This window comes from Muscardinus avellanarius (assembly GCF_963383645.1).
Source record: "Muscardinus avellanarius genome assembly, chromosome: 3".
Classification (NCBI taxonomy): Eukaryota; Metazoa; Chordata; class Mammalia; order Rodentia; family Gliridae; genus Muscardinus; species Muscardinus avellanarius.
This window is the reverse complement of record NC_137788.1, coordinates 97,306,888-97,328,106: the sequence shown is the minus strand read 5'-3', so window position 1 is coordinate 97,328,106 and position 21,219 is coordinate 97,306,888. Positions and strand designations below refer to the sequence as shown.

The following is a 21,219-nucleotide window of genomic DNA, read 5'->3' as shown; positions in this document are numbered from 1 at the left end:
GGCTGGCTTCGAACCTGTGTGATCCTCCTAAACCTCCCAAGTACTAGGTTTACAAGCATGTGCCATCATATCCGACTCACCAATAAAAGTGTATTTTTAAAAATGTTATAAATTCAAGACTTTTTCAATTTGTTTTGCATAAAGGTAAATATCTGTATTTATAATAAACAAACATTAGAGATATATAAATATTTAATATAATAAGATCAGTTCTTTCTTTCAAACTCATCTTTTTCTTTTTTTTATGGTACTGGGGGTGGAACCAAAAGGCTTTCTACCTCTGGGCTATACTCCCAGACCTTTTTTATATTTTATTTGGAAACAGGGTCTCACTAAGTTGCTGAGAGCCTCACTAAGTAGCTGAGGCTGGCTTCGAACCCGTGCGATCCTCCTGTCTCAGCCTCCCAAGGACGGGGATTATAAGCGTGCGCCACCACGCCCGGCTTCAAACTCATCTTACTTGCTTCAAAAAACTAATGTAATCATTTACTTACTAATTAAACCAGTATTTACTGTAAAGCTTCCTTTCTTCATTTGGAAGGCCTCTGCACTGGCATGATGACCTTACAGATACAGAGTGCTAGAGGTTTCAAAACTTCTTCCCAGTCCTGACATATTTCTAAGGCTCTGTCTTTTATTGTAGTGGAACCCAAATCGCATGTGCATGCGAGGCCTAGGGATACATACTCCAGACGATTGGTTGGGATGTGAGAAGTTTTTCTTTTTCTTTTTCTTTTTTTTTTTTTGGTGGTACTGGGGATTGAACCAGGTCATTATACCTCTGAGCTACACCCCCCAAACCTTTTTGTTTTTATCTCCCTAGGTTGCTTAAAGTCTTACTACATTGCTGTTGCTGAGGCTGGTGCTGAACCTGCAAATCTCCTGTCTCAGCCTCTCAAATACTGGGATTAACAGGCATGCACCACATCTGGGGTTCATTTTATTTTTAAAAAATTTTTCCTGCTATATTTTATGATATACTTATGTGTATGAATATAATATATATAAATTATTGTGTTTTATTACCATGGCAATCTATACTTTATAAATAGGCTCATGCATACTTTTTTTTGGGTAGTAGTACTAGGGATTGAACCCAGGGGCATTCTACCTCCAAGCTATACCGAAGCCCTATTTTTTATTCCTTATTTTGAAACAGGGTCTCCTTAAGTTGTGAAGGGCCTCACTAAGTAGCTGAGGCTGACCATGAACCTGTGATCCTCCTGTCTCACCCTCCAAAGTACTAGGGTTCTAAGCATGCACCACCATGCCTGGCTTCATGCATACAATTTTTTATAACTAGTTGTGCATAACTAAGTCAGGAGATCACTGCTTTACAGTATGATAGTAAAAATGGTATTGACAGGTGGACATAAGGAGTCAGCCTGAAACAGTAGAAAAATATTTCTATAAAACTGCAAGAAAGGAAGAAACCATGTTTCAGAAGAAATCCTAAAAGCCTAAGATTGCCACTTATTCAAATGTAGATTTTTTTTTTCTTGTGGTACCAAGGATTGAACCCACAGGCATTTTACCATTTTATCTTTGAGCAACACCTCCAGCTCTATTTTTTTTATTCTTTATTTTGAAACAGGGCCTCACTAAGTCACAAACCTTCGATTCTGTCTCACCTTCTGAAGTACTGGGACTGCAAACCTGCACCGCCATGCCTGGCTAAATGTGGATTTTCTGAATTTAACACTTGGAAAGCAGAAAGTGGGATTTAAGTCAAAGGAAATTTTGAATAATTATTTACTGGGCATATAAGGGTTCTTCGTTTTTGTTTTAGTACTGGGTATTGAACCCAGGGACCCTCAAGCTACCACCACAGCCCTTTTATAGTCTCACATCATAATGAAGTTCATAGTGATGGCGACATACATGCACACCGCACTTGGTGAACGTCCCTCGGACTCCTTCCCCACTCCTCTCCTTCCAGAATCTTTGCTTTCTAAAACCACTTAAATTAGCTCATTTTATAACTTCCTATAGTTGACTTTATATTCTAAACGCAAATAATACTAAAAGCATTATCCATTCGTGGGACCTAATAGTAAACCTCAGTAAAGTTTATATTTTAATAAATACATTTACAAGAATCCTCCCTCCCTCCCTCCCTCCCTCCCTCCCTCCCTGCTTCCTTCCTTTCTTTCTTTGTTTTTTGCAGGTCTGGGGATGGAACCCAGGGGCATTCGACCTCTGAGCTATACTCCCTGTCCTATTTTTTATTCTTTATTTTGAAACAGGGTCTCATTAAGTTGTGGAGAGCCCCACTAAGTAGCTGAGCCTGTCCATGAACCACGATCCTCCAGTCTCAGCCTCCTTTCTAATGATGGTATATGTTTGTTATTGAACTTTTCTTCAAAATCAATTACATTTATGTTACATATATTTATTTAAAATTCCAATGCTTTTCATAAAGCATATATGTGCTTATTTTTATTTACTTATATATTTTCAGAGTCAGTAGTGTTTTTCTGAGGTGTTCAAGCAAAGAATCTTTAAGAGTTTCCTCTTTCCCTTGACCCCAGACACAGCCTTCTTTTGTGAAGCCTCCTAGTGCTGCAGAAAATTCTTGCCCACTAGATATGCTCAAAGTAACAAAGTAACAGATAAACATACAAGTAAAGAATACTCTGTAGAGAGCACTCAGGTATAAGTAGAAACCCAAGGATTTTTACCTCCACAATATCTTTTTTCCTTTTGTGATAGTGGGGACTGAACCCACAAGCATTCTACTACTGAGCTATGTCCATTTCCCTTTTTATTTTGAGACAAGGTCTTACTAAGTTTGCCAGGATGGTCTCAATCCTACCTCGACCTTCCAAGTGTCTGGGATTACAAATGTGCACTACCACACTGCCCTTACCTCCATAATATCTTTGATCAAAGGTGTCCATCGAGAAAGTTGAAATTTTTCTTCTGCAGACCGATCTTTTCTTAATGGTTTGCCCTGTTGAGACTAATAATATAGAAGAATAAAATTTAAAAAAAACCAAATTTTATTTAGTAATATGACACTTATTATGTTTCCTGACATGAAAACATTTATTAGTAAATACTATTTGTATTTGACTTAAAACGAAGAATAGAAGTATCTCCTTAATAATCAGAATAAGGCCAGGTGTGGTGGCACATGCTTGTAATCACAGCATTTGGGAGGCTGAGACTGGAGGATCACGGTTCACAGACAGCCTCAGCTACTTAGTGAGGCCCTTTACAACTCAACGAGACCCAGTTTCAAAAAAAAAAGAATAAAAAATAGGGCTGGGGGTGTAGGATGGATGTAGAATGGCCTTGGGTTCCATCCCTAGTACTAAAAAGAAAAAAGAAAAAAAAAATCAGAATAAGCAGGGCATGGTGGTACATTCCTGTAATTCCAGTATTTGGAAGGCTGAGATAGGAGGATTATAGGTTTGCAGCCGGCCTCAGCAACTTAGCAAGGACCTCAACAATTTCATGAGACCTTGTTTCATGATAAAAAATAAAATAGGGCCAGGGAGGTAGCTTAGAGGTATAATCCTCTTAGCTTTAATCACGCACATGTGTATACACACACACACACACACACACACACGAATATGTGTGGCTATGTAACTTAACAGTATCTTGAGCTTTCATGGTAAAATTGATAATAGCATCAGGAAATAAGTTTATTCAAATAAGTTATTATAAAAATGATGAGAAGCTGGGTGTGGTATGCACACTTGTAATCCCAGCATTTGGGAAGCTGAGACTGGAGAATCGCGGTTTACGGATAGTCTCAGCTACTTTAGTGAGGATCTTTGCAACTCAGTGAGACCCATTTTCAAAATAAAGAATAAAAAAATAGGGCTGGGGGTGTAGCTCAGAGGTAGAATGCCCCTGGGTTCCATCCCCAGTAGAGCCCACCTCCAAAAAAGTTTATGTAAACAATCACATATACAAATATATAAGTAAATATGTAACAGAAAGTTTCTTACTTGGGGAACAATGGGAACACCAAGGTAACTCCAGTTACGAATCATGTCACTCTCATTTTCAATCTTTACATTCTGTATCAACCTGTCTAAATTTTCTTCCGTTGTTCCTTAGATAAGAAAAAATATGAGTGCACAATCACATAATTGGTACTGCAATCAATTCTAGGTTTTAGGTGGTACTCCTGAATAAAGCTTTTCTATTTTTATTGTTTTAGTACTAGGGATTGAACCCAAAGGCATTCTATCTCTGGCTACACCAGAGTAAAGCTTATAAAAACCAGTCAACCAGGCGTGGTGGCACACACTTGTAATCCCAGTACTGAGACAGGAGGATCACACAGGTTTGAAGCCAGCCTCAGCTACTTAGTGGGGCTCTCAGCAACTTAGTGAGTCCCTGTTCCTAATAAAATATAAAAATAGGTCTGGGAGTGTAGCCCAGAGGTAGAAGGCCCCTGGGTTCCATCCCCAGTACAAATACATACATACATACATACATACATACATACATACATACATAAATAAATAAAAAGCAAACAGTCAATCAGGCATGGTGGCACATGTTTTGAATCCCAGTACTTGGAAGACTGAGACAGGAAATTGCAGATTCAAGGAGAGCGTCAGCAACTTAATAAGATCCTGTTTCAAAACAAAACAAACAACAACAACAACAACAACAGCCAGAGATGGTGGCACATGCTTGTCATCCCAGCATTCAGGAGGCTGAGACAGGAGGGTCACGGTTCACGGACAGCCTCAGCTACTTAGTGAGGCCCTCCACAACTTAGTGAGACCCTGTTTCAAATAAAGAATTAAAAAATAGGGCAGAGAGTATAGCTCAGAGGTTAAATACCCCTGGGTTCCATCCTCAGACCCGCAAAAAAGAAAAAGAAAAAGAAAAACAAACAAAAAACAGGACTTGGGTACATTTTGGAAGTTGAACACCCATGGGTTCAATCCCCAGTGCCTACCACAAGGATTAAAAAAAAAAAAAAAAAAAAAAAAAAAAAGAGTCAAATAGTTCAATTCTATCCCCCTCAGTCTTCTCTCAATGTTATATTTTTCCTCGTATTTCTTAATGTGTGTGTGTGGTACTAGGGATTGAACCCAGAGGCATTCTATCTTTAAGCTACACCCATAGCCAGATTTTATTTCTTATTTGGAAACAGGGTCTTGCTAGGTTGATTAGAGTCTTACTACTTGGCTGAGGCTGTCTCTGAACCTACAATCCTCTGGTCTCAGCCTCCCAAGTACTGGAATTAAGGGTGTGAATCACCATGCTGGGCATGGTGACACTCACTTGCAATTCCAGTAGTTGGGAGGCTGAGACAAGAAGATGACAGGTTCACAGCCAGCCTCAGCTACTTAGTGAAGCCCTTAGCAACTTAGTGAGACCATTTCAAAATAAAGAATAAAAGATAGGGCTGGAGCTGGGAGTGGTGGCATACGTCTGTAATTTTAGTACTTGGGAGGCTAAGACAAGAAGATCACAGGTTCAAGGACAGGCGTGGCAATGTACACCTATAATCCCAGTACCCGGGAGACTGAGACAGGATGATCCCAGGTTTGAGGGCAGCCTCAGCAATTTAGTGAGGCTGTCAGCAACATAGTGAGACCCTGTTTATAAATAAAAAACAAAATAGGGCTCAGAGGGTAGCTTGGAGGTAGAACACATCTGGGTTTAATCCTCAGGAAACACACACACACACACACACACACACACACACACACACAGATTTTTAGAGCTGAGTATTTTAATATTCATGAAAATAAAAATCTCCATTACCATTAATACTGAAGATATAAAGTAGGATTGCTCTTATTTTATCACAGTTATCATGATTTTTGCTGAGGAGAACTGGAAGGAGAACCCGCATAGCATCTTTCACTTTCTGACCTTCTGCATCAGTTCCAAGTGCCAGATCCTTAATGAAAATAGTCAGTGGTTTATAAAACAATTTTTAAAGTTAGAAATATATTAAGCTATCAAATTTTAATAGAACATTTGACATTTCACACACAAAAATGTGGACATCACTTGTAAACCATATATTGGACAAAATGCAAAAGTGCCAGATGTGGTGCCCACACTTGTAATCCCAGCACTTGGGAGAATGAGACAAGAGGATTGCAGGTTCAAAGGACAACTTCAGCAAGTAGTGATACTCGCATCAACCTAGTGAGACCTTGTTTCAAAATAAAAATTAAAAAGGGTGGGGGTGTAGCTTAGAGGTAGAATGTCCCTGGGTTCCACCCCCAGTAACACACACACACACACACACACACACACACACACACACACACACCCCGAAAAAAAAAAAATCTTAAATTTAAACCTAGCCAGGTGTGGTGGTGGCTTAGGCTTGTAATCCCAGTTATTTGGGAGGTTGAGATAGAGGGATTACATATTTGAGGCTAACTTTAGTAATTTACTGAGACTGCTTCAAAATAAAAATATTAAAATGGGCTATATCTCAGAGACAGATCACCCCTGGGTTCAATCCCCGATATCCCCTTATTCCCCCTAAAAAAGACTAAATCTATGCTGTTCAATAATGGTGGCCACTAACCACTTGGTGGCTACTGAGCACCTGAAATGTGATCAATGTGCCGGGGGTTGTGGCCCACGCTTATAACCCCAGTACTTGGGAGGACGAGAAAGGGAGGTGACAGGTTTAAGGATAGCCTCAGCTACTTAGTGAGGCCCTCTGTAACTTACTGAGATCCTGTTTTAAAATAAAGAATAAAAAATAGGGCTGGAGGTGTAGATTGGAGGTAGAATGCCCATGGGTTCAATACCCAGTACTGCAAAAAAAAAAAAAAAAAAAAAGGTCAATCTGAACTAAATGTGCTGTGGATGCAAAATATCAGCTTCTGAATACTTGGTAGTTGGTACTGGGGATGGAAGCCTGGGGCATTCTACCTCCAAGCCACACCTCCAGCCCTATTTTATTTTTATTTGGAAATAGAGTCTTATTAGGTTGATGAGAGTTTCACTAATTGCTGAGGCTGTCCTCTAATCTGCAATCCTCCTGTCTTAGCCTCCCAAGTATTGGGATTACAAGCGTGAGCCATCATGCCCGGCTAGTTAATAATTTTTATACTGACTATACACTGGAATTATATTTTTGATGTATCAAGTAAAATATATTATTAAAATTGTTTGTACTGCTTTTTACCTTTGTAATGTGGCCACTAAAATATTTAATATTACATACATCTCGTACTCTGTTTTAGAATATAATGATATAAACAATTGAGACATTATACAAAAAGCTTCTTAAAACAAGCAACATGTCACCAGCAAAATGATGGTACAGTGCATGTTTATTATCCCAATACTTGGAAGGCAGAGACACAAGGATCACAAGTTTGAGGCTAGCCTCAGCAACGTAATGCGACCATTTCAAAACAAACAAACAAACAAACAAACAGTAACGAGCTTGGGGTGTAGCTCAGAGGGAGAATGGCCCTAGGTTCAATACCAAGTACAAACAAACCCAACTAAAATGTAAAAGGTAAAATGTGCAATGTGCATACACAATGCTCTTTAGGATGCCACATTCAATGCTGTACCCTCTGAGAAAGACCCGTCAACAATGCTACCCCAAAATAACACTCCAAAAACTTAAAAGTCACTCCATTCCACTAAAAATACAAAATCACAGCTCAGAAAGAACCCCTTCCTAAAATACTACATAGCTACTTGTTAACGGGTGGGCGCTGTAGTTGGATGATGTCACCCAAAGGCCTATGTGTTCAAGGTTTGGTCCTCAGCTTAGCACTACTGGGAAGTAGTGGAAACTTTAAAAAGTAGGGCCCAGTGGGAGACCTTCGGTTCACGAGGGGCATAACACTAATGTGCCCTCAAAGAAAAACTGGAATCCTTACCCCTTCCTCTTCCATCTGATTTTTCACCACAATGTAAGCAATTTTGCTCTGTCACACACTCCTGCTATGATGTGCTGCTGCCTCGCCATAGGCCTAAATGTAACGAGGCCAGCTGATCAAGAACTGAAGCTTCCAAAACCTCGTGTGTGCTTAGCATGCGTAAGGTCCTGGGCTCAATCCCTAGCACTAAAACCAAAACCAAAAGCTGCAGAACTACAAGCCAAAATAAGCCTTTTCTCTTTATAAGCTGATTATCTCCATTATTTGTTATAGTAACAGAAAGCACTGATTTTGTGAAAGCAACCACTGTATGGAGCAACAATAAAAAGTTATATTTGAACTCACAAAGTTCATTCTAGAAATCTACTAGAAATATAGATATTCCAGGCTTTGTTCATACCTGTTCAGTTTTGCAGAGCTTTTCTATATTAAGCTTGAACTTATTCATGCAATCTTCCGCCAAATTAAGATGGACAACTTGCTAAAATCAAAAGAAATCAATCATTTAAAGCATTTTAATTAAGGGGCCAGGATGTAGCTCAGTGGCAAAGTGCCTGCTTTGCAGGTGTGGGGCTCTGGGTTCAATACCCGGTTCCAAAAAGAAAAGAATCCCTTTAAAGCATTTTAATTACTCTTAAAAATTTTTTATTGGTGCACTGTAGTCATACATCTTAATGGAGTACGCGATGGTGGAGGCATACATGCACACATCACCCAATTAGCCCTTACCCAATTACCTCCCCATTCCTTCCCCCTCTCTCCTTCTCATGTTTGACTTAGTGACTGACTTTGATATGTTTGTTAATGTACATCATGAGCATTAAAGAATTTCCCTATTCCCCCCCATCCCCTTAGTTATGTCACTGTATTTGCTCATCTACAGTTTCTCTTTCTTCGTCTAAAGTTCCTCCTATGACCCATTTTCTCCCTAGCTTCTGCACATTAGAGAGAGCATCTGATTTCTTAGTTTTTGTGACTAAGGTCACTTAGCATAAAGTTAATAACTTTTGTGCAACTTAATATTAAACTTTTGAGACAGGCCTGAAGGAAACTATGGGCTTAGGTAAAAAAAGGTAACATGTAAGCAAGAAAAACAGCTCAAGAAAGGAAATGAGATCTAGATAGAGGATAAAAAACAGAATGGAAAGCCGGGTGTGGTGGCACACGCTTGTAATCCCAGCACTGGGGAGGCTGAGACCAGAGGATCACGGTTCTCGGACAGCCTCAGCTACTTAGTGAGGCTCTCTGCAACTTAAGTGAGACCCTGTTTCAAAATAAAGAATAAAAAATAGGGCTGGGGGTGTAGCTCGGAGGTCAAATGCCCCTGGGTTCCATCCCCAGACCCACACACACAAAAAACAAACAAAAACAAAAAACAAAAAACAAAAAAATAACAAAGAATGGAGAGTATAAAATTATTTTGAGAATTATGTGTAAGAAGAGCTAGGCCAGGTGTGGTGGTGCACACTTGTAATCCCAGTGCTTGGGAGGCTGAGACAGGAGGATCACACAGGTTCGAAGCCAGCCTCAGCTACTTAGTGAGGCTCTCAGCAACTTAGTGAGACCCTGTTTCCAAATAAAATAGAAAATAGGTCTGGGAGAATAGCCTGGAAGTAGAAAGCCTCTGGGTTCTATCCCTAGCAACACACACACACACACACACACACACACACACACACACACACACACACAGAGCTAGAACAGTAAAGAAATAGTTTACCTGACCATATAGCTTAAATCTACTCTATAACTACTACTTTTTAAAAAACATGTACAATAATAAACACTGCTTGGTCTAGTGTTAAATTTTCCTATAAAGTTAATAAATATTAAAATTATTCTATTTAGCTCTTTAAGATAAAGATAAAAAGCTTAAGATGGATTTGATCAAATCTAGACGGTATATATAGAAGTTACTGGGAAGCTTAAGATATTTGGGATAGTTCTCTGTCCAAAAGTAAAGATATAGAGGACAACTAACAACAAGTATTTTAGGAAACTCACTGTTAACTACAGGACTGGATAGACCAATAAAAACAATAAAGCACTAAGAATAATAAAGCATCTTATATACCATACTGCTTACCTTAGTAATCTGTTTACGGAAATGGGGCATCTTTTTCATCAGCTGGGTAAGAGCACTAAGTGATGTCTAGGAAAAATAAAAAATAGTCTAAGCAAACCTATGATTCAGGTATTCTGTACTACAACTTTTCAATTCTGGAGTTTTAAATATTATCATGCTAGCTGGGCATGGTGGCACACACCTGTAATCCCAGTACTTGGAAGGCTGAGACAGGAGGATTGCAGGTTCAAAGTCAGCCTCAGCAATTTAGCAAGGCCTGCAGCAACTTAAACCCTTTTCCAATTAAAGAATAAAATAAGGCTAGAGGTGTAACTCAAAGGTAGAATGCCCCTCTGTCGATTCCCAGCGCCATAAAAATAAAAAAGTATTACCAAATCTAGTTAGTTTATTAACTATTTGGTAAAATTTTAAAAGAAAATTTCAGGAGGCTTCTAATTTCAGTAACAATAAAGCAGCAGACAGACATCAAAATATATCTCCCCCACAAACAAAAATAAAACAGGACAAATTAAAAATAGCTTTCAGGCAACAGGTAAAAACAGCTCTGCGTGAAGAAAACACAAATGATCCTCGTATTCACTCTCCTCTTCCCTGGGAATGTTTTCCAAACCAAACTAAAAGTAAGGGTCAAATAGAAAACAATTATTCTTTCTGGGTGAAGATAAAGAAAGAGACCTGAATTTCAGGCTGCTGAGGGGCAGGGTGCTAGAGAAAGAAGAGCTGGCCAGAATACAACCCTAAAATGTTTAGCGTGGTTGCCTTTGGGCCCCTAATCTGCACATGTGGAGGATATTTCACATGGAGGATATTTCACATGGAGAAGGATTAGCCTTCAAAGGCCTAATGCAGTATGAGAGATAACTTTCTAAGACCTGGCATAACTCTCAAAGGCCTACTGAGTAGTTGAGTGCTTGACAGGTTTGAGAGGGGTCTCAGCGCTAACAGAACGCTAACATCCTCGGGTCCAGACAAAGTAGAGACCTAAGCGAACACCCCCAACGTTCAGTCCTAGAATTATGCCTCAGGACTAAGTGCAGACGTGAAATATATTCACCATAAACACTGCCACAAAGTTCAACAGAATCAGGTCTATGCTTCAGCATTTGAACTGCCTGCCAGAACAAAGCACCACACTCTGCAGAAGGAGCATCACCGAGAACGTCTGCAACGCATCACTGGCAATGTCTGGCATACGATTACTAACAGACTGGAAAAAGAAGAAAGTGACCAAAGCCACCTGTAATCTCGCTACTTGGGAGGCTGAGAAAGGAGGATTTCAGGTTTGAGGCCAATTCCAGCAATTTAATGAGACCCTTAGCAACTTAACCAGACTCTGTCTTAAAATAAAAAATAAAAAGGGCTGGGGGTGTAGCTCAGAGGTAGAATGTCATAGGTTCAATTTCTAGTACCACAAAAACAAAACAAGAGCTAAAAAGAAAAAAAAAAAACTTTTAATAAAGCAAGACAGATAAAATGCTAATTTTTTCAAATGAGGTAATGAGTACACAGGAGTTGATCTTCTATACTTTTGTGTTTGTAACAATATTCCCCAAATAAAAAATTAAATATAAAATTAAAATTTTTGACCGTTAAGTAAGATTCTTACCTTCCCTTCTGTTGCTTTCTTTGTGGATGAAATTTCCTTCATAAGCTTTGGAATTTCCCTGTAAAATTATGAGATAATTCTTTAAATTGGAACCCAAGAGACGTCTATCTCCAGGCCACACCCCCAGACCGATTTTATTTTTTATTTGGAATAGGGTCTCACTAAATTGCTGAGGCTGGCCTTGAACCTGCAATTCTCTGTCTCAGCCTCCCAAGTACTGGGATTACAAACTTGTGCCACCATGCCTGGCCTTTACAAAATTATTTTAAGATTATAAAATGTACTCTAATATAGTATTTTTAGTATCTAAAGATATGGAATAAAAATTAAAATGGATTTACATACTCTAATACAACTGCAATATGATGATGTCGAATTCTGACCCAAAGGTCATCTTCTTCTTCAAGGATTGCCTCCTTTTCTTTTCCATCTGTTTTATATCTGAAAGTAGAAGGATGTGTAAAATTTTTGTATTTTCCCCAAAAGTAGAGAAGAAACTTTTTTTTTTTTTTTTTTTTTTTGGTGGTACTGGGGTTCCTGGAAGCCCTTCTACCTCTGGGCTACACTCCCAGACTTATTTTTTATATTTTTATTTGGAAACAGGGTCTCTTAAGCCAGCGCGGCTGGCTTCGAACCTGCGCGATCCTCCTGTATCTGCCTCCCAAGTGAGGGGATTACAAGTGTGCGCCAACACGCCTGGCTAGAGGAAACATTTTTACAAACAAAATTTTGAAAAAGAAACCAAAAAGTGTATGTAATACAATCTACTGTTTTAGGAGGATAAAAAAAAAAATGACAAAAAAACTAAGGCATATTGCTATCCTTATGTTAAAAACTAAAGTGTGATGTCTAGCAATATATTTTTATTCTCAAATGTTAGTTTTAGCTGGGCACAATAGAGCATGTCTATAATCCCAGTACTTGAGAGTTTGAAATAGGAGGGTCACAGGTATGAGCCTTGCCTCAGTAACTTAGCAAGAAGCCGTTTCAAAATTAAATAAATAAATAAAAGAAATAAATGTCTGGACATGTTGCTCAGAGGCAGAATGCACCTGGGTTCAATCCCCAGTACCACGTATTACAAAGAAGTTCTTGAGACTGTCAATTTCCTCAGCCAAGATTAGGAAAAACGGTACTGAGCTTTCCTAGCTCTGGACTGCAGAGGTACATGAAGACTTCTGCTATATGAATACAATCATTTTTTATAACTCCAAAAATTATAGGTCCCAAGTATAAAACCATCTATCTGTACGGCATTAATTATAGATGTCGAAAGGTAAAATAGCTCTGCTAATTACTAGGCTACATTGGAGACAGAAGCCTCTGTCATTAAAAATGCCACTCTGTACTTATATAATAATACTTTGACAAGTGCCTTATGAAGATCAATTTAAAGAAATCACCAAGATGAACAACAGAACCTGGAATTTCCTGTTTTGTTTTCTGTTTCTATCAAAAGTTATGATGAGGAATCAGCAAGGAGTGGAGTCTGGCTATCGTGGAGTGAGCGTGAGGCAGAGTAACAGGCAATAAGATCAAATAATAACGGGGGGGGGGGGCATAAACAATGTAAGGCCTTGAGGCCACTGCAAGGACCTGGCTTTCACTAACAAAAACGAGAAGCCACTTACAGGTTCTTAGGAGTGATGTGACATGAATTGACTTAGCTTTTATTAAGGTTTTTTGTGGTATGTGTGTTGTGTGCTTAGGGAAGATTAAAATGGGGCCAAGGACAGAAGCAAAATTACTAGAGATCTACTGTAATAAACCAGATGAAAATTGTTGGCTAGGAATAGTTTTTATTCTGGATAGGGTTTGAAAATGTATCCATGAAGATCTGCCAAGGAATCCAATGTTTTTGGTGAAAGAAGAGGTGACTGAAAATTTGTACTAAGTAATTTTTTTTGTTTTGTTTTGTTTTTGGTGGTACTGGGGGTGGAACCCAGGGGCTTTCTACCTCCGGGCTATACTCCCAAACCTATTTTATATTTTATTTGGAAACAGGGTCTCACTAAGTTACTGAGAGCCTCACTACGTAAGCTGAGGCTGGCTTCGAACCTGTTAGAGCCTCCTGTCTCAGCCTCCCAAGCATGGGGATTATAAGCGGGCGCCACCACGCCCGGCTTGTATTAAGTAATTTTAGAAGACAGAAGCTGCCATTTATTGAGATGGGTAAAGACTGTGGTTGGAGCAGTTTGGAGTGGATTATCAGGAGCTCAGGTTTGGACATACAATCTTAAGATGCTCATTAGACATTCCAAGTGAAGATACCCAGGAGGGAGTCGAATACACAAATCTCAATTTCAGGAATAAGGTTCAGGACATACAAATTTGAGATCTAAAAGCAAACAAACCTTGAGAATGAATATGCCCATGAGAACATATAAATAAGCAGAAGGCCCAAAAACTGAGCACCTGAACAAGGCATTTTTTTTGTGTGTGTGTGTGGTACTGGGGATGGAACCCAGGGATTTTCTACCTCTGTGCTACATTGCCAGCCTTATTTTATTTTTTAGCTTGAAATAGGGTCTCCCTAGGTTGCTGAAAGCTCACTAAGTTGCTGAGGCTGGTTTCGAACCTGTGATCCTCCCATCTCAGCCTCCCAAATATTAGGATGACAGGTGTGTACCACCATGCCCAGAGAGCACTAGAACATTCTAACACTGAGAATGGAGGATTAAGAAGGAGCCAGCAAGAATTGACATTTGGATTTAGCAACACAGAGGTAACTAAAATTTGGTTTTAGTGATAAATCATATCCTATAAAAATTTTTGATGAGCTCAGAGAGTTTGTGTTCTCATATAAGTTTATCTCTAAATTTTTGGATTCAGGAGAAGGGGTCATAGCTTTTTTCCTTCAGTATTAAGAATTGAACACAGGGGTACTCTACCACTGCACTCTATCCCCAGCCCTTTTATATTTTTGTTTTGAGACAGGGTCTTGTTAAATTGCTCAGTCTGGCTTCAAACTTGTGATTCTCCTGCCTAAGTTTCCTGAGTAGCCGGGATTATAGGTGTGCATCACTGCACCCTGACTGGCTACCTTGCTCTTAAAAAAAAAAAAAAAAAAAAATCAAACCTTGTCGGGCGTGGTGGAACATTCTTGTAATTCCAGTACTTGGGAAGCTGAGACAAGAGGATCTCAGGTTCATGGCCAGCCTCAGCAACTTGGGCCCTCTGCAGTTTAGAGACCTTGTTTCAAAATAAAGAATAAAAAGCAGGGGTAGTGGTGCAGCTTGAAAGTTGATTACCCCAGGGTTCCAAAAATAAAAAATAGGTCTGGGAGACCCTGTTTCCAAAAATAAAAAATAGGTCTGGGAGTGTAGCCCGGAGGTAGAAAACCTGTGTCCCATCCCCAGTACCACACACACACACACACACACACACACACACACACACACACACACACACAATCAGGGTCTCACTAGTAGCAGAAGGCCTCACTAAATAGGTAAAGCTGGCCACGAACCTGAGATCCTGTCAGCCTCCCAAAGTACTGAGATTATAAAAGCATTGTGCTACCAAGCCTCATTGAAAGACACATATCTAGATAGATGGTTATAAATGTCTAGAATTAGCCAGGCTTGGTGGTGCACGCTTATAATCCCAACATTTGGGAAGCTGAGAGAGGAAGATCATTGTTCGTGGACAGCCTCAGCTACTTAGTGAGGCCCTCTGCAACTTATTGAGACCCTGTTCCAAAATAAAGAATACAAAATAGGGCGGAGGTATACCTCGGAGGTCGAATGCCCCTGGGTTCCAACCCCAGATCTAAAAAAAAAAAAAAAAAAAAAAAAAAAAAAGTCTAGAATTTGTATCTATAGTCTAGAACCAAAAATATTTTTTGGTAGTACTGGGGATGGAACCCAGGGGCATTCTACTTCTGGGCTATACCCCCAGCTTATTATATAATTTATTTGAAAACAGGGTCTCACTGAGTTGCTGAGAGCCTCACTAAGTAGCTGAGGCTGGCTTCAAACAAGCATGTGCCACCACGCCCGGCTTCCAAAATTTTATTGTTCATGAGTTTATTAATTTTTTCTAAATCTCTCTTTTTTTGCACTGGGATTGAACTCAGGTGTATTCTACCTCCAAGCTACACTCCCAGCCAACCAGCCAGCCTTTATTTGTTTGTTTATTTATACTGGGGATTGAACCCAGGGAACTCTACCTCCAAGCTACATCTACAGCTTTACTTCCTTATTTATTTATTTATTTATGCATTAATTCATTCATCCTGAGGATTGAATCCAGAGGCATTTACCTCCAAGCTATACCTCCAGCCCTACATTTAATTCTTTATTCTGAAACAGGTTCTCAGTAAGTTGCAAAGGCAAGTTACTCACTAAGTAACTGAGGCTGGCCGTGAACCTGAGATGCCTCCTGTTCTCAGTCGCCCAACTACTGGGATTACAAGTGTACGCCACCATGCCTGACTTTTTTTTGGTGGTACTGGGAATGGAACCCTTCTACCTCTGAGCTACACTCACAAACCTATTTTTATATTTTTTATTTGGAAACAGGGTCTCTTAAGCCAGTGAGGCTGGCTTCGAACCTGCACGATCCTCCTGTCTCCACCTCCCAAGCGCAGGGATTACAAGCATGCACCACCATGCCCGGCGCCTGGCTCTATTTTTTTTTTTTTTGGAAAATAGGGTCTCAACAGGTTGCTGAGACTTTAGCTAAGTTGCTGAGGCTGGCTTTGAACCTATGACCCTCTGGTCTCAAGCTTCCTAAGTACTGAGATTACATGCCTGTGCCACCATGTCTGCCTCTAAATCTTTTGAGCAATGAAAGTTTATAGACCCAAGGAATAGCATCACCCCTAAATAAACTAAAGCAATTGTAAACAAACTTAAGAGCAACTTTCCTTTTAGAAAAATAGCTATGAGCTGGGCATGGTGACATATGTTTGTAATCCCAGCATCTGAGAGGCTGAGACAGGAGGATCATGGTTCAGGGACAGCCTCGCCTACTTAGTGAGGCTCTTTGCAACTCAGTGAGACCCTGTTTCAAACTAAAGAATTAAAAATAGGGCTAGGGGATGTAGCTTGGAAGTTGAATGCCCCTGGGTTCTATCCCCAGACCCGCCGGGGAAGGGGGGGGGGGCAGAAAAAGAAACAGAAAAAAAGAAAAATAGCTATGTTGATTTCTCTAACAATACAATTAACACTGAAAAATGGAGAAATCAGGATTTAATCAGACTGCAAATAAAAATACAATAAAGAAAGAAAGGCGTGGTGGCGCATGCTTGTAATCCCGAGCGGAGACAGGAGGATCACACAGGTTTGAAGCCAGCCTTGCTGGCTTAAGAGACCCTGTTTCCAGCCGGGCGTGGTGGTGCACGCTTGTAATCCCCACGCTTGGGAGGCTGAGACAGGAGGATAGTGCAGGTTCAAAGCCAGCCTCAGCTGGCTTAAGAGACACTGTTTCCAAATAAAATATAAAATAGGTCTGGGAGTGTAGCCCAGAGGTAGAAGGCCCCTGGGTTCCATCCCCAGTCCCACCAAAAAAAAAAAAAAAAAAAAGACCCTGCTTCCAAATAAAAGTATAAAAAAAATAGGTGTCTGGGAGTGTAGTCCGGAAGCAGAAGGGTTTCCAGGAACCCCAGTACCACCAAAAATAAAAAAATAATAAAGATAAAAATTATCCTAATAATATTTGATTTTAAAAATTAAGTCCCATAATTATCAAAAGCTGTTGCTACATTAAAATTTATAATATTTCAGAAAACCACTTCATTTTTACTACTGTGCTCAAGTAGTAAATTTTGGGGGGGAGGGTGGTACTAGGAATTAAACCCAGAGGCTTTCAACCTCTGAGAAGCCCTTTTTGTTGTCTATTTTTGAAAAAAGGGTCCTGCTGAGTTGCTGAGGCTGCCTTTGACCTGGAATCCTCCTGTCTCAGCTTACCAAGTACTGGAATTATAGGTGTGTGCCGCTATAGCCAGCTTCAAGTAGTAAATCTTAGCTAAAAAATGCCAATTTGAAAAAGACATAATTAGCATAGACCTATACATACCTATAAATGATGTACAAAGCTAAGTAAAATGGTTCCTTGACAGAAAAGGTATTTAATTTTTCAATTAGTTTTTCATGTGATGTTACTTTTAAACAAATAAGTTTTTATCAAGGTTAAGTCAGTAAGTACCAAAATGGTAAAACTGTGCCTACTTCTCAACTGCCATTCTATTTCATTTTCTGGTGTCCTACCTTTTAAAATGAATTATTTTGACAATACACTTTTGGTGTAGATTGAGAATAATCACAGCCTAACCATTTTGATGGTTTCTACTTCAAAATATATAGTAGGCCTGGTATTTACTCTTTTTTTTTTTTTTTGTGGTGCTGGGAATTGAACCCAGGGGCATTCTACTCCTGAGCTACACTCCCAGCCCTATGTTATTTTTTATTTAAAAACAGGTTCTCACTCAGTTGCTGAGAGCACCGGTAAATTGCTGAGGCTGGCTTTTAATTTTTTAATTTTTTGGGGGGTGGTACTGGGGGTGGAACCCAGGGGCTTTTATACCTTCGGGCTATACTCCCAAACCTATTATACTTTATTTGGAAACCGGGTCTAAGTTGTTGGGAGCCTCACTAAGTAGCTGAGGCTGGCTTCGAACCTGTGTGATCCTCCTGTCTCAGCCTCCCAAGCGCTAGGATTACAAGCGCGCGCCACCACGCCCAGCTCCGAGGCCGGCTTTGAACCTGTAATCCTCCTGTCTCAGCTGCCAAGTGAGACTACAGGTGTGCACCACCATCCCTGGTATTTACTCTTAATATAAGTGAGAAGTCCAAATTCCACCTGCTTAAATGTAGCTCTGCTGCAAACTAGTTAGGAGGCAAACACACGCAAAAAGCTCCAAAGCAGTGAAATTGTATATTAACTTACAAAGTATATTTTTAAAATATTATGACTATTGAAAAGGATAAAATATCTGAATAATAAAGTCAGATAACTTTCAGATTTCTGATGCCCACATAAGCCATTAATTGCTCATACTCTATCCTGTTCGTATATGCCCCTCAAGTTATACTTGCTTGTAAGTATCATTCTCAATTGGTAGTAGATCATATGCCATGGCCTGAAAGGTCAGCTCATGCAGGACAGTAGACACAGGATCAAAGCCACGATCAATTATTAAGAGCTGGGAATGAGTTTTACCCTAGAATAACAAGATAAGATTGACTTAAATTCTAATTTCAAGTTATGTGAATACATTTTTAATATCTTAGAAAATAAGAATAAGCTTTTCCTACGCTTTTTTTTTGGGGTGTGTGTGTGGGGGAGTACTAGAGGTTTACTAGAGATTGAACCCAAGGATATTTTCTACTGTGAACTATATCCCCCATCCCGATTTTATTTTTTGTTTTGTTTTGCTAGGTTGCTGAAGTTGTGTTGGAACCTATCCTGACTGTCTTCCAAGTACTAGGATTACAGGCATGCATCACCATGCCTGGCTTTTTCCTAAGTTCTGACTTTCTTCCCCACCAAAAACAGACAACAGAACAAAACAAATAGTTAACCACCTTTAAGAATGTGAAATTATTTTAAAACAAAGAAAATTATGAGTGGCACAATAGGAAAAAAACAAGACTATATAACCAAAAGTTTTCATATTTAGATTAAAAGGCTGTGTTTAATTAATTAATTTTTTCTGTGATACTGAGGTTTGAACCCAGGGGCTTCCTACCTCCGAGCTATGCCCCAAGTCCTGTTTTTAATTCTTTTTTATTTATTTATTTATTTTGCAGTACTGGGGATGGAACCCGGGGGTATTCTACCTCCAAGCTACACCCACAGGCCTATTTTTTATTCTTTATTTTGAAACAGGGTCTCACTGAGTTGCAAAGGGCCTTATTAAGTAGTAGCTGAGGCTGTCCGTGAACTCTGATCCTCCTGTCTCAGCCTCCCAAATGCTAGGATTACAAGTGTGAGCCACCACCCCTAGCTCTGTTTTTAATTCATTATTTTGAAACAAGGTTTCTTTAAATTGTTGAGGGCCTCACTAAGTAGCTGAGGTTTGCCACAAATCTGCAATCCTCCTGTCTCAACCTTCCAAGTACTAGGATTACAAGTATGTACCACCATGCTCAGCCGTTTATTTTTGAAAAAGTAATATTTAAGCTGGGCGTGATGGCAGACACTTGTACTCCCAGTACTTAGTAGGCTGAGATAGGAGGATCACAGGTTTGCAGCCAGCCTCAGCTACTGAGGGCCTCCACAATTTAGTGAGACCCTGTTTAAAAAAAAATATATGGCTGGGGTGTAGCTCAGATGTAGAATACCCCTGGGTTCAATTCCCAGTACTGCAAAAAAAAAAAAAAAAAAAAAAAAAAAATTTAGCCTATACTAAACCTATTATCTGTTCAGCTCCACAAATACTAAAATTATCAAATTTTGAATAGTAGCTATTACTTCAGCTCTTTAAGACATTTTGCTAAGCAAGAAATACATGTATTATTTTCTTTAATATATGTATTATTTCTGGGTTCTTATAGCAACCCTGTGAAATAGGTATTATCATCTCCATTTGACACTGAAGGCATTAATTACTTGTCCAAATCACACAGCTAATAAGTAGAAGAACAGAGTTGTTTTGTTTTGTTTTGGTACTGGGGGTGGAACCCAGGGGCTTTCTATCTCCTGGCTATGTTCCCAGACCTATTTTCTATTTTATTTGGAAACAGGGTCTCACTAAGTTGCTGAGAGCCTCACTAAATAGCTGAGGCTGGCTTTGAACCTGTGCGATCCTCCTGTCTCAGCCTGCCAAGTGCTGGGATTACAAGTGTGCACCACCATGCCCAGTAAATCCCAGCACTTGGGAGGCTGAGACAGGAGGATTGCACAGGTTCGAAGCCAGCCTCAGCTACTTAGTGAGTCTCTCAGGAATTTAGTAAGAGCTTGTTTCCAAATAAATTGTAAAAGAGGGCTGGGGGTGTGGCTTGGAGGTATAAAGCCCCTGGGTTCCACCCCCAGTACCACACACACACACACACACACACACAAATTCCAAGTGCTGGGACTACAAGCATACACTATCACACCCAGCCTCAGAATGAAGTTTTGAAACCAATTCCACTTTACTTCAAGGCTGTGTGTTTAACCATTATGCTTTTTGTTTTGTTTTGTTTGTAGTACTGGGGATGAAACCCAGGGGCTTTTCTACCTCCTGGCTATACTCCGAGACCTATTTTATATTTTATTTGGAAACAGGGTCTCACTAAGTTGCTGAGGGTCTAAGTTGCTGAGAGCCTCACTAAGTAGCTGAGGCTGGCTTCGAACCTGTGCAATCCTCCTGTCTCAGCCTCCCAAGCACTGGGATTACAAGCATGTGCCACCACACCTGGCAACCATTTTACTTTTTAAAAAGATTAAATTAATGCCAACTAAGATTATAAACCACAACGAAAGCTCTGCTATCATTAATCAGCAAACAGCAGTAATTGGTAAACAGTAAATAGGTGTTGGGAAAATTTATTGTTAGTATCTGCTATACTTCAATTTTAGAAATAAGTCATTTGGCCTATTATTCAAAGCATAAGAGAACTGTAACTCATTAAACATTTTTTATTTACTTACATATATCAGACAGAGGTAAATCACATCAGTAAAAAGTTTTAAAATGTTTCAATTAACTATTCACTCCTTTTGTGTGTGTGTGGTACTGGGAGTTG

At 39.6% G+C, this 21,219-nt stretch overlaps 1 protein-coding gene across 1 annotated transcript in view; it reads right to left on the bottom strand.

Moving 5' to 3' along the window:
- Positions 1 to 21,219, bottom strand: part of STXBP3 (syntaxin binding protein 3) — a gene marked incomplete at both ends in the record, with an annotated part of 72,326 nt that overhangs the window by 9,633 nt on the left and 41,474 nt on the right. Inside the window, 8 exons of the mRNA XM_080693267.1 lie at positions 2,870 to 2,962; positions 3,963 to 4,069; positions 5,746 to 5,884; positions 8,251 to 8,331; positions 9,937 to 10,002; positions 11,543 to 11,600; positions 11,888 to 11,983; positions 18,583 to 18,707. Coding sequence (XP_080549393.1) covers positions 2,870 to 2,962; positions 3,963 to 4,069; positions 5,746 to 5,884; positions 8,251 to 8,331; positions 9,937 to 10,002; positions 11,543 to 11,600; positions 11,888 to 11,983; positions 18,583 to 18,707 — 765 coding nt within the window. The remainder of the gene's footprint in view (positions 1 to 2,869; positions 2,963 to 3,962; positions 4,070 to 5,745; positions 5,885 to 8,250; positions 8,332 to 9,936; positions 10,003 to 11,542; positions 11,601 to 11,887; positions 11,984 to 18,582; positions 18,708 to 21,219) is intronic.